This window comes from Tribolium madens, unplaced genomic scaffold, assembly GCF_015345945.1.
Source record: "Tribolium madens isolate multiple individuals breed KSU strain unplaced genomic scaffold, Tmad_KSU_1.1 Scaffold_20;HRSCAF=117;Tcas5.2_LG4, whole genome shotgun sequence".
Classification (NCBI taxonomy): Eukaryota; Metazoa; Arthropoda; class Insecta; order Coleoptera; family Tenebrionidae; genus Tribolium; species Tribolium madens.
In genome coordinates, this window is record NW_025400985.1 from 4,604,880 (window position 1) to 4,617,920 (window position 13,041).

Below are 13,041 nucleotides of genomic sequence, written 5' to 3' on the forward strand. Positions count from 1 at the left end.
AAAATAATGTTATTTTAGGATTTTAGTAAAAATATCAATGATATTATTCCATTACTTCTCGGTATATTTTTTTCATAAATTAAATTAGGTACAAAACAATGTTTTTTTGTAATAAACAAAGTTTTAAAATGTTGACGCATTTATTGCATTGTTTATTTGATATTTTTCAATATTTATCCATTAGCTTGTATAAGAAAAGTAAACTGTCTTCTGCGGGAGCATTAAAAATAGTTAACAAAACATCTGGACTTTTATCAGTTGTTGCATGAATCTGCAATGAGAAACCTACCATATCAGTTCGTCTAGAAATGAACTTAGTTTATTTAGCCTTGTTGTTTCTAAACTGCTAATTAATTGCCAACACAATTCACTGAACAAAATACAAAACAAATCCTAATTAATTTTCTTCGTTAACAAAAGCGTTGCAACTAATTATTTCCCGTAAATTACTTAAATTTGACTCGAAGTCGAAGATTGCAATGATTTTAATTTTAACTTTTATGCAGTTCTTAAAAAAATAAACAATTAATCATCGAAATTTACAGGTCCATAATTTTACAGTAATCACCAAATTATTTCGTCCGCTGGAATCACATTAAATACGTTTCAGTGACTTGGTGGACAAGACAGAATTTAATCACGAGCTTTATACGATATCTGGTGTTTACAACGAGAAACATATATAAAATGTTTTCATCGAAAACGAAATTGTTTTGTATAAACAAGAGTGAATTGAAGTATTTGTATTTTGCTCGGAAATATACAGTTGTTTGATTTACGTTGTGATGTAAGTAAAAATCTGATGCTTTTTCACCCTCTTGTATGGTAGTAGAAGTGCAGTTAATTCCTAAAAGCGGTTAAACACTGCATGAGGATTGCTATAATTTACAAATGCGCCATATGTTGCATGTAATATGTTAAATTGGTTGTGAATTATTTGACGTCTAATAAATTCCAATGTCATATGAAGTAAACTACGTTTGCAATAATTTTATGATTCTGTTTGAGTACACCGAACTTTGTAATAACAACAATGGGAAATTGAAATTTAATGGGAAAATAAACAATCAAAATGAGCTGCTATAAGTAAACTTATCTGAATACATTTTTTAAAGTTTCTAATTAGACAAAAGTGATTATTAAAATTAATTAACGCTTCTATTGAAAAGAGAAAAGTCGGAAATTGAAATTTATTGGGTGCACAAAATCTGATGAAATCTGAGTTTTGCAATGTTAAAAAATGAACAATTTTTTACTCTTTTACTTTTAAAATATAATAACAACCCATAATTTGATTAATTTCTTAAATGATATTTCTTTATTTTGTATTTAGGTATAGTCTTGATATATGTATGTATTTTTGGCAATATTTTGATAAAGTAACCAAGTCTAATTCCAGTTGCCAGTTTTCCTTTACAGCATTTCAGTTTATATTACTGTGTTTGAAAATTGTTTTTTATAGTAAATCCATTTTTTAAACGAGTAAGCCGATGTTTCAGCGTATTTTTGAGGGATGTTTTTTTCTTTGATAATTTTTAAAATACCCTGAAACGAAAAAATACCTTTTTGGGGTGTTGAAAACCTGAGAGATTTGAATAAGATTGTTGGCACTTTTTCGGTCGTTTATCAATGATTTTTGCATGCGCCAATTGGTCTGGTCCAGAAATAAAAAGCCGTTTTGAATGTATAAAAACAACGGCTTTTGTAAGTTTTTTAGAGTGCTCTTGAGATAATTTTGCATGATTTTGTGTGCCTTTTAAAGGTTTTTTCATGTGGTCAATTTTTGGTGGTTTATTTGGTTCTTTTGGGGTGCATAAAAGTTAATGCTTTTTAAGGGGTTTTAGGCCTCTTTTAGTTGTTTTCTTTTCGGAAAATAGCTAAATTTGTAGGATTCTACCCTGTTTTTAAGACGCCAAATGAATACATTTTTTAAAGTTCCTAATTAGATAAATTATTAAAATGAACTAACGCTTCCATTGAAAAGAGAAAAGTCGGAAATTGAAATTTATTGGGTGAACAAAATCTGATGAAATCTGAGTTTTGCAATGTTAAAAAATGAACAATTTTTTACTCTTTTACTTTTAAAATATAATGAAAAGCCATAATTTGATTAATTTCTTAAATGATATTTCTTTATTTTGTATTTAGGTATGGTCTTGATATATGTATGTATGTATTTTTGGTAATATTTGGATAAAGTAAACTAGTCTAATTGCAGTTGCCATTTTTCTTTAGAGCATTTTAGTTTATATTTCTGTGTTTGTACATTACAACAATACATTACATACATTATAAAAATGTGAGTTTGTTATTTGATAAAACACGAAAGCAATTACTGAAAGTTTCTATTTTCAATGTTTTTAACAGCTCTTAGGTAAATTTCAGGTTTAGTAACACTATTTCAGAAAACAACATGTTGACATTGTTTATTTTTCTTCAGGTTTTCTAAACAAACGTTCTTTGCAACCACTTTGAACCACTCAATAGGGAATTTATGAGTTTGACATTCTTTACTAACAATGTTTTGTAAAGATTTATCATTTTTCATTTGAAAAGCGTTCAATGCACTTTGATTCGATTCAAGGAAAGTTAAATTCTGTCATCTGCTATCTCACGAGCCTAAACGTGACCCCAACGTCACTCCCGGAGCTTATTGCGTAAATGGGGTGCGATAATACCCGAATCTTGCTTTTTTGAGATAAACTCATATTTGGCAAAGTTTCAGATTTCTATACGAAATGTGGACCACTTGAAGAATTTGTATCCAGGGTCAGTGAATTTTGTCCGAATGTTTTATTCATGGTGGCAATATTGACTGTATAAAATACAGATCTCTATCTTTCTGACACGTTTTATTTCTATGAAATACGACATTAGGGATGATCGAACACGATCGAAGTATAATAATAGAATTTGTTGGTTAAAGACAGATTGACCTAAAAATTCAATTATGTATGCACTCGCATAAAGCTTTCAACAATTAGAGCTTAAAAGCTATTTCTACATGAATCAGTAAGGGTTGGCCACCCTGTCCCAAGCTTGCTCTGGTCATTTTCAACTAGGGGTTGCAATGTTAAATGTCCTTAAATTGTTTGATTGGCTGTGTGACGGTCGAAACTTAGATTATGTTGCTTATAAGTTTTCCCCTTAATTTTTTTGACTTCCGTCGAGATTGTTCGATAGTCTTCCGGTTTATTTATCCTCCCTTGAGATCTTACAGACTGATGATGATGGGAGCGTTGAGAAATATAACGCTGACTTGAGGTTTGCACTAATAAGGGTGGGAAACTTGGACGAATAAATATGGGTGCGGGTTGGTAGGTAGGTATTTGCTTTACAACCCCATTATTAACTTTAAGACAAACATTAAATAAAAAGCAATTTTAGAGGTTTTCATTTCTTTACGAGCGGCTAACATCAAAAGAATTTAAGTTTTAAGAGAGAATCTAAAATCGTTAAATTATAAGTAAATTTATCAGAAAAAACACATTTTTTGTAATCTTTATGTATATAACAAATGTCAAAAATGATTTACACACTAGAACTGGTATTTATTTTCTCTAGGTTGGTATTTGCTATTACTAGGAATAATTATTATTAATCCGCTACATCTACATTTACGACGCATAGCCGAAGGATTTTTTTGTTAAAAAATACAGATTTTTTTTCGTTTTAATGCAGAATAAAGTTATAACGGTAATACGTTATTCCAAAAAATGTTTCTGTTGTAATCTAGTAGTTAAGTAAAATAACGGAAACAAACAAAGAAAAAACTTCTTGAATTTTAGTCGTTTTTCGTCCGTTATAGGCCATTTTGTAAAAAAACTATTAAAAAACTTTGAAAAACTGTCAAAACCGTGTTCGGACGTCACCGATTTGTGTCGAAACTTGCCGAACAGGTTGCCTACTCGATTCTAACAGGATTTTGTAGCAGTCGTTGCGCGTCAGTTAGTATGGACGTGGTTATAGCTCTTTCTCTCTCGTTTGCTACATTTCGTAAACTTTTTCAACTTTTTTAAAAGAAAACGAACAATTTTTACCACACTAAGTGATATTTTACAAGTTTCTCTTTGACTTTAGTGACTTTTTATTATCCAGTATGCTGTGTAGGGTGTCGTATTTTGTCTTTGTTGTCATCGTTACAGGTGAGTCAAGTTGGCATTGTGCAATGCCACCTGAGATTACTTGACTTTGTTTAGCTGTTCATAACCTCACTCGGCGCTTTAATTGATGTTCTAATTAAAATAAATTGAATTAAATTAAAAAATAAATTAAAAGAAAAATTAATTTTGATTAAAAAAATAATTTCAAGAAGAAATTTAAGATTGAACACTTTATTTATTTTGCTAAATATTCCAAACATCGTCTTATAGGTAATAATAAAATTAGTCTTAATTTTATTCTCATACATATTTTATCTAGTTAAGCAAACAGACGTAAAATCGATACTGTTCTGTAAGTTTAAAAAAAAATATTCAATATTTTTCAATTTAATTTTTGTTTTTTTTTTCTTTTTTAATTCTTTAGGGGAAAACAAAATGATAAGCTGTTTCAAGTTTTCTGCTAAAATTGATTTATCAATTCCACTCTAATTTTGTACCTGTTGAATATTTTATGTTTGAATAATCTTATCGATTTTCTTTGTCGCAAAAATTAATTCAACATAAACTTGAAGTAGGTGGATTTCGAAAGTGTCAAGTTCAACTTCCTGTAATTCAGGAGAATATTTATTAAATTGGTCGGTTGATGGATAAATTTAGGATAAGTTAATTTAGTTTTCAGTTTTTTTAACCACATTTGGTAAACGTTGTGGCATAAATCCGTTATGGCGAATATTTAGAGTAAATTGAAATTTGTGGTTTGGTTTTGTTTTGATATTGGTAAATTAGATTAATTACTTACCGTTTTGTTGAGTTTAGTGTATTTTAGTAGATTTATATTGCGCCTCGCTGGTTCCAGTTTGAATTCGTGGTTTATTTTATTAGGCACCTTGTGTCAGTTTTCATATATTTTTAGATTTGTATAAATAGACGAATTTCACTGCTTTTTTAAAAAAAAATTTGAAACACTTTATAATCGACAAAGCCGAATTATGGATCATATACTGAAAGTATGAAAAATAAACAATTTCCTGTGAATATGTGTACAATTACAATCATTATTGGCTATTTGCGTTTTAATTTGAACTTAAAATGAAATTTTTATTTGCAGTATTTTTAGGTTTATTGAAATCAGTTTTCCACTTGTCAATAGTAATAATTTTGTTGAATATTCTATTTTCTACTATCCGGTAAATTAATCTTTCCGGTCCCATTTTGAGTTCGGGAAGTGTGTTATTACGGTATCAGAGCTGGTAAGTACAACATAAGAATAAAGAGTCCGGTAAATGAGTTATTAGGGTATCAGAGGCCGGTAAATGTAAGTATCTAAGCAAGACTTACCTGATTGTTATATTTAACAGAATAAAACGTGAAATAAAATTTGGCAAATTTTCTTGAAGCCGTATGAAAAAAATAATTACGATAAACGTACTTATTACAAGGTAAATTCCTAGTACCAAATTGGTGAAAAATGTTACCTGTATGTTTTTCGACACGCATTCACTTGAAGCAAGCGTAATTTTTGCCGTTGCTCAACCGTGTCTCTATTTATAGACTTTGCATTTTACTAAAATAATTGTGTTATTTGCCGGTGAATTGTTCGTATTACTCGACAAACGTGTTTCTGTGTTTATCGGCGCTACGTGTGTAATGTTTCTGCTGGCAAGAGGAAATGCATTTAAAACAACGGTATGTTAGTGTGCACACCGGAAAAACTGTCGACAGCGAAATACCATTTCTATTTTTATCCCTAGAGAAATGAAAAATAGAGTAATTCGCACATGTTGCTGCGTATAAATTCAACCAACTGTGCTTACTGTGGATAATACACATTAATTTACTATTTACAATTAAATTGGAAATTCGGTTTGCATTTACGTTAAATGTGTTGCCGACGAGTAGAAATTTCTTGGCTACATGTGGTTGTAATTTGAGTCTTGGCATGACAAATTTGGGGGTGACTTTCAGCATTAAACATCCAGTAAATCGTTTGAAACGAAAGATGTAAATTATTCACATTGGTGGTGAAATTTTTTGATTTATTGTCCTAAAGTTATTTACACAAACGGATGGATTAAATCTTTAGTATTTGTTCAGGACGAGAATTTTCAATAATGACGCTCATGTTTGACTTAACTAAGAGTTAGCAAAGTTATAAAGTCCAGCGTTTCAAAGGATGCTTTTCCTAAAATTCTGCATTTAGTTGTGGCCACTAGAGGTTTATATCCAATTATAATGTAACGAAGGTTTGGCGTTAATCCACCCCTCTCTGAGTTATCTATTAATTAAACTTTGATTCTGGTCGTTTCGGTGGTATTTTTCTGGAATTTGGTTTTAATAGTCGAGACGTTTGAAGTGTCACGTTTTGTGCTAAAGCCCATTGTAAATTATCCCAACTATTAGCTTTCCTTTGCTAATTTGTGTAAGCTGTGTGAAAAGAACGAGAATAGGTAAAAATGCAAGAACGTGCTTTTCTGAAAATGCGTTCAATACTTTAGCTTTGTAAACCTTCGAAATTATTGTTTTATGACCTGTGAACTCATGCCCAGACGTGAGAAGGTTTTCACAAACTTAACAACTCGATTACCTGCGATTTGTTTATTTTTCTTGTAAATATTTGACGATCGGTCGGCATTGTTATTGTCTTGAACATAAAACTTTTTAACTGTTCTAATACAAATAAACAATTGATTGGGTTTTATTGCTCGTGTTTTCCCCAATTTCGTAATGAGATTAGAGAACACGCAGCAAATTTTACCGTTACGATCGATCTGTACAAATTACACCTCGGAATTGAATTTTATTCAAAGTGTAATCGTAAATACAAAACAGAAAGTCTTGTTAAAAAATGTGTCACGTGTATGCAATTTTTCCGAATTTTCCCCTCAAATACGTTCTGTTTACTAATGAAGATGGGACTTTCGTATAAATCAAGCGACATTTTCATATTGGATCCTTGAAAGGTGCAATTTTTTTGGCGCTTGCTTTGTCAGCAATTAGCTAGCAATGATTGATGATGTGGAAAGTGTGAAAGCTTCTTGTCTGTGAAAAGTTTCAGATCAGGGAAAGTAAATTGTCGTTTCTTGTAGTAGCTAAAAACACAATTAGAACATTTTATTATCACGATATGAATAATTTTATCTGTTATCGTTATCTCGGGTTTTGGGAAAACATTTTTTCGACTTTCTTGGCGCAGCGGAGCATTAAATTCAGCGGGATTTTCGCCCATACATATACATTTTAATTCAGGAAATGTGCTCTGGTTTAATACATCTTTGTGTTATTATTCATATTGCGGAAGATTCATGTCTAGTAAATTTCGCTGATAAAATTGAAAAACTTACGTCCTGGCCTTGGCACATCTCCAGATTTTTGTGGAGAAATTCCGATATGTTGATTCGATTTGTTGAAAAGCGACCTCATCACCGTTTCTCTTATCAGATGATAAAGAATGTGGGATGATAATATTTGTTTGGGTTTGGTTGCGGCGAAATTCAGTTTCTTATCAGTGCAACAAGTGCAGAACAACGCTGCAGGTTGTAACAAAGGTAGTAAATTTGAGTGCTGTCAAGGAATGTGTTGGCGTCCGACAAATCCACCGAAATTATGGTTTTGTTCCTCTGTAGAGCATATCGAAATTTTGAATAAATTCTTTGCGCTGGTAATATGTTTAAAAAGCTTTGAATTAACGCCAGACCCTCCAAATCCTTACTAATATCGCTAATTGCCGAAACCGAGCTCGATTTACTGCCTTTGGAGATTACTACAAAATTTATTGCCACACTGCAACTATTCACAGGTTTTAGGTTTTTAGAGAGACTTGTACCTCTTAATTAAGGCCACAACTTAGTTAAAAAGTGACCCAGATAGGGCCACTCCCGTTTAAAATTTGCTTTAAATGAAATGAGGCCCCGGTAAAATAGAATCTTTACATACAACACACCTGAAAGTGTGTTATTTCTTGCTGCCTAATTATGACTTTGTTGTGGTTTTACTTTGATGAGCTCCTATGTTCCAGTTAATTGTAACGTAACATAATTAAACTACTCAATTTCATACTAAAGTTTTTCTTGACTCGAAATAAAACAGCGGTGACAGTAATACAGTTTTATATCGCTGTTTGACACAACTGGCGGTTGGAAATGTAAAAATATGGGTCACATATGAGACAAATATTTTTTCCTATTCACTTTTTGCCGAGTTATAAACATAAAAATACTTTTCATATAAATTGAATGATCACAGCTGAGCTCAAGATTATTCAAAAACTAACTCGTAGCGTATTGTCCGTCTGTTTTATACGATTTGTTATCCCATGAATAATAAGAAATTGAGGAAGTTTTCCTCGTTTCCTGTGTTACTACAGTCAAAACTTGTTCCGTTTTACTGTATATGGAAAAAAATCCCGGTTTTGTAGCTTGTAAACAAAAATGCGTTTTAAATAATCGTTTGAAATGCGTTTCAAAGTAAGTTATGCAGCCAGCAATCCACCGGAAAATTAACATTCAAAGTTTTCTCACTTCGATCGTAGGAATTCAAATACGTTCTTAAAATTAAATGCAAAGTTATTCGTATTTTTCTTTTAGAAATGTGAAATGCAGTTTAGAAACGCGAAATTTACTAAAAAAGGCACTGAATGTATCTTGCTCGAATAATGATTTTTCGGTCGCCTCGAGGTAACTCTATCGGAAAATGTGTCGTGTATAAAATAGTGTAAAAAATTGAACCCTCATAAATTTGTTGCCGTAAGACGTGTGGCTTAGGTAAACGAGGTGGTTTTTATATTCAAAGAAGCTACTTACTTGAATGAGAGCAAGATCAATAGTAATTAAGACGAGTGATTTGGTTTTAATCTAAACTTCAATAAGAAATTTTCGTATATAAACTGGAAGTGACAACAATTTAAATTATCTTAAACGCATTTAGTACATTATTTTCCTCCTGTAATAGCTTCAGGATTATTTCAAAGTACTCAAGTTGAAACTGGAGGTAATTTGGTTTCTGAATATAATAGGAGAATTTCATTTCTTTTGTTTCAAATAAAGTTATAAGAGTTTTGACTTTTATTTTGTACACTTAAATGACAACAAAGAAATACAATAGGGCATTTGTAAAATGCGACGTAGATTATAAAACAGTTAATTTTGTCGTAATAAATAATAAATTATTAAAGGAAATAAGCACAATTAATTTTGTTAAATATTATAGTGTAAATGTCTTGTGAAAATGTAAAAATTTAGTTTTCTACAATTATTTAGAGTTGGCCAACTTTGACACTGTTACCAATCATGTTCAGAACATTAGTGTTGTAATGATCATTTCCGTATACAGAGTGATCAGAACTCGTTCTCCAGAGAAAAATTTCAAGTAAGATAAAATACCAGGAACATGGAAAAAATGTTTAAAAAAATTCTATCTGTCAAAAAAATTTGACATTAATTTTTTGTCGTTTGACATTTTTTGATGTATGTTTAATTATACGGATGATCTTGTATATGTTTTTTATGATTATTCAGTAAAGGTACAAAAATTTTGCCAATTAAAGCCACAAATAACATTAAACAGAGTTACAATTTAGGATACAGCTTTCTTGTTTCCTCTTTTAATAATTTTTAAAACTTGAAAAATTATTTTTCCAACAGAAATAAATAGTCAAAGTGCTAAATTTAAACTTTCATAACTTCGAAATTTGTATAGAATTTTTTTTAAATTTTTTCCATGGCATTTTTCTTAGGGGCGCGAGTTCTGGCGCACTATGTATAGTACAGCGTTTCCCTAATTCCGGTCCGTGGTCCAGTACATCCCCACAGAAAAAATATGCCGGAAAGAAAAAATAAATAAGAATGATTTAAAGCAATACTGAAATTGTGTTTAATAAAGTAGAATTTAAAATAAATAATTTGTTTTTTATTAACCCATTTATAAACAACTAAAATTAACACTTTAATTTAAAATAAAATATGTTTTTTTACATAAAGACAGATCTCAAAATTTTTGCAAAAAATAGCATTGTTACAAAGTGCAAATAATAATAATAATAATAATAGGTAGTCATTTACTAAGTGCATCAGAAAGATAAACTTTCTGACATGATCGCAGTTTTGAAATTTTTATGAAATTCGTACATTTTCCCTTTCCTTTACCAGACTTATTTATTTTTATCATGATTATAATTACTTTTTGGATTTTTAATCTTTGCATTGATTTTCCAATTAATTTTAAAATATAATCGGCTTACAAGCAAAAATAATTGAAAACGGTTTGTTTGATTTGTCGCCTGAAATTCCCCTAACCTTTTGAGAACTAAGGAAGATTCTCGAATAATTTAGCGTATAAATTCCTGGAATTTGAAATACTTTGTTGGGTGAAATATGAGTCAAAACAAAGCGATTATTTTATTCTGAGTTTTGTTTAGTTTTGTTTAGTTGTAAATAATTGCAAACAAAATCGCAAACTCCATGAATTTTTTACGTCGAGAAGCGAAAAATCATCCTGTTTGTTATTCATTAAATTCTGTTTCGGACATTTAAATAATTTCTTTTCGAGAGGCGTCATCAATTTGGTATTGACATTCTCGTTGAATTAACGGCTTTAATTATTATTCACGAGCATTATTATAATTTTGTAATTTTTTGTATCGTATCGACAGATTTCCAGTAAAGCACTTGGCATCTGCTGCAGATTCGGACTTTAATTTACCACTTCTCTGATGAATATTATCGATTCGTGTTTATTAAAAAGTATGGTCCTTTGTGGGCGACCGAAATTCATAACTTCATCGATTAGAGCTCGCCATTAGTCCATTTCCCTTGCTGCACTAATTAACCTGATAATGTGGCCGGGATTAAATGGGACAGGTGATTGTTATTAAGCCGAGATTCGGAAGGAAAAAAGGAAATGCAAATTTTCCACCGGTCACTGGCCGCACAATACATTTCGAGCTCGACCTCTCGCGTTTAATTATATCTCCTCCTATAATTATATCTGGGTGCATCTGTCATTTGTTAAGAGTGTACTTTCGGCTTCTGTTCCCTGTATGCGTCACCAATCTTGGACAAAAACAGACTTCCTTTTACATTGAACTTAATCTAGTTTGATAGGTGTCATCGAGCGGATGTTGACTTCGTCTTGAGAGGATTGTGTTACTTTCGTTCGGCCTCGTTTAATTTGCATCAATAGAACGCTGGTTTCGGGGGAAAAGTTGTACACAGTTGTCTTAACACTTAGAAACACTAGTTCAAAACTAATATTTCTCATCTGATATTAGAGATAAATCGGGAGTTTCCCCTCTGATGCATGGGATGATTTTAACTGTCAACAACACTTGTTTTCAGCTGTCTGGAAACAAATTCTAGTAAAAACAAACTGTTTTATTGCGTTAATTACTCGTTTCCGTTTAATTCTATTAAACTGTTTAAATTAGAAAGAATTTCTTAATTATTCATTCTATAATTTTAAATGGGAGGTCGCGTTTGAAGAGGTGATACTTTACTAAAGTTACGTTTTAATTATTAGACCGACTTTATCGCATTCACTGGATAAAAAATTATATAAAAGGGTTTACCATTAATTAAAACAAAGAATTCATTAAAACATGAAAAACTTTTCTCATTATACGCGTGAGAGATAACGGAAGAATAGAAGAAACAGAAGTAACAAATATTTTGTACACTCACCGTTTTAAATATCCTTGATAATTGATTCACTAGATTTTTAACGAATCAAGCTTGTAATAAGATCTCAGACTTTTCCAGCTTCATTCAACAAAACTTATTTTATGTCTTCAAAAGTTTGATTTAATGGTGAGACAAGTCGCAGTTTGTCTCCAATAGGAAAAGATAACTTTTCCTCTTTTCTTTCATTAGCAAGTGAAGATTAGGCTTAGACATCTTTCCCTTCGTATCTCCTAGTTAAGACGTTCAGTCGTGTTCTCAGTAATTGGACTATAAAAAAAGACATAAATGTTGCATCCAGACAGGTAAGGGCAAAATAAGTACACAAAGGGGGAGGAAATGCTCCGTCGGGGGTTGCACTAACGGTCACATTATACGCTTGCTTCTCTGCCCTTCAAATTACTTCACTAAACTTAGTTTTGCAAATAACCCTTGAAAATTTCGACAAAACGCGAAATTTATTACTAGATATTTAACCTTTCGAGATCTTAACCAGAAGCCGGGCTCTTAAAAATATATACAAGCCAGATGGTCGGAAAGGGATGCTTTCAACTGGTAACGTATCTTGACAAAAGACGGTAATGTGCACCTACACTTGACTTTTTCGGATTTTCAGGAAGGAGATAACTTCTGAATTCCGGGAATGTATGGCTAGTGTTGAGACAAATAGGGGGAAGGATACGCCGGTAAATCTGTTCCAGTTTAAGAGTATAGGCACATAAACAGAGGGTTTTAAATGCTTTGTAGTTTTTTAAAGTCCTTTCAAGCGAAATATTTACGTGGGACACTTTGAACTTGGAAGCGAAAGTGATTTAAAATTAGCTTAACAGTATTAATAGTTCATTTTATACAAAGTTTGACGAACTTTGAACGTGATATTAATATTAATCTGTTGTTGAACACACGAAACAACTTAATGTTTGACATCTGTTGGGTTGTTTTAGGAATTTCACACGGATTTGACCATGTGTTACAAACTTTTCAAGCTTTGCCCGATTGTCTCTTTAATGCAAACCCAAACAAGGATTTAGCACCGGAAAATCGCTGGTTTTAATTACTCTAAATCATCCACAATGGACTCTGGACGAATTAGAAATAATCTTTATGAAAATTGTAAGTTCGAGTTCAAAAGTTTTGTAATCACAAATATTTTTAAAGATCTTTATCTCCAAAAATAACATGTAGCTAATTAAAAAAAAAGATTTGTTGTCGTTTATTGTTTTTAAAAATGTTAAAAGACGCAGTTTATATTTGTCGGCCTCATAGTC

General features: G+C 31.4%; 1 protein-coding gene across 3 annotated transcripts in view; it reads left to right on the forward strand.

Moving 5' to 3' along the window:
- The first annotated feature begins 3,946 nt into the window (after positions 1–3,946).
- The window catches only part of LOC123005794 (fasciclin-2), a 63,907-nt gene continuing 54,812 nt past the window's right edge, over positions 3,947–13,041 (forward strand). For all 3 annotated transcript variants that reach the window (XM_044399758.1, XM_044399760.1, XM_044399761.1), the window contains exon 1: positions 3,947–4,145. In XM_044399758.1, the coding sequence (XP_044255693.1) occupies positions 4,100–4,145 (46 nt within the window). In that variant the 5' untranslated portion in view covers positions 3,947–4,099. The remainder of the gene's footprint in view (positions 4,146–13,041) is intronic.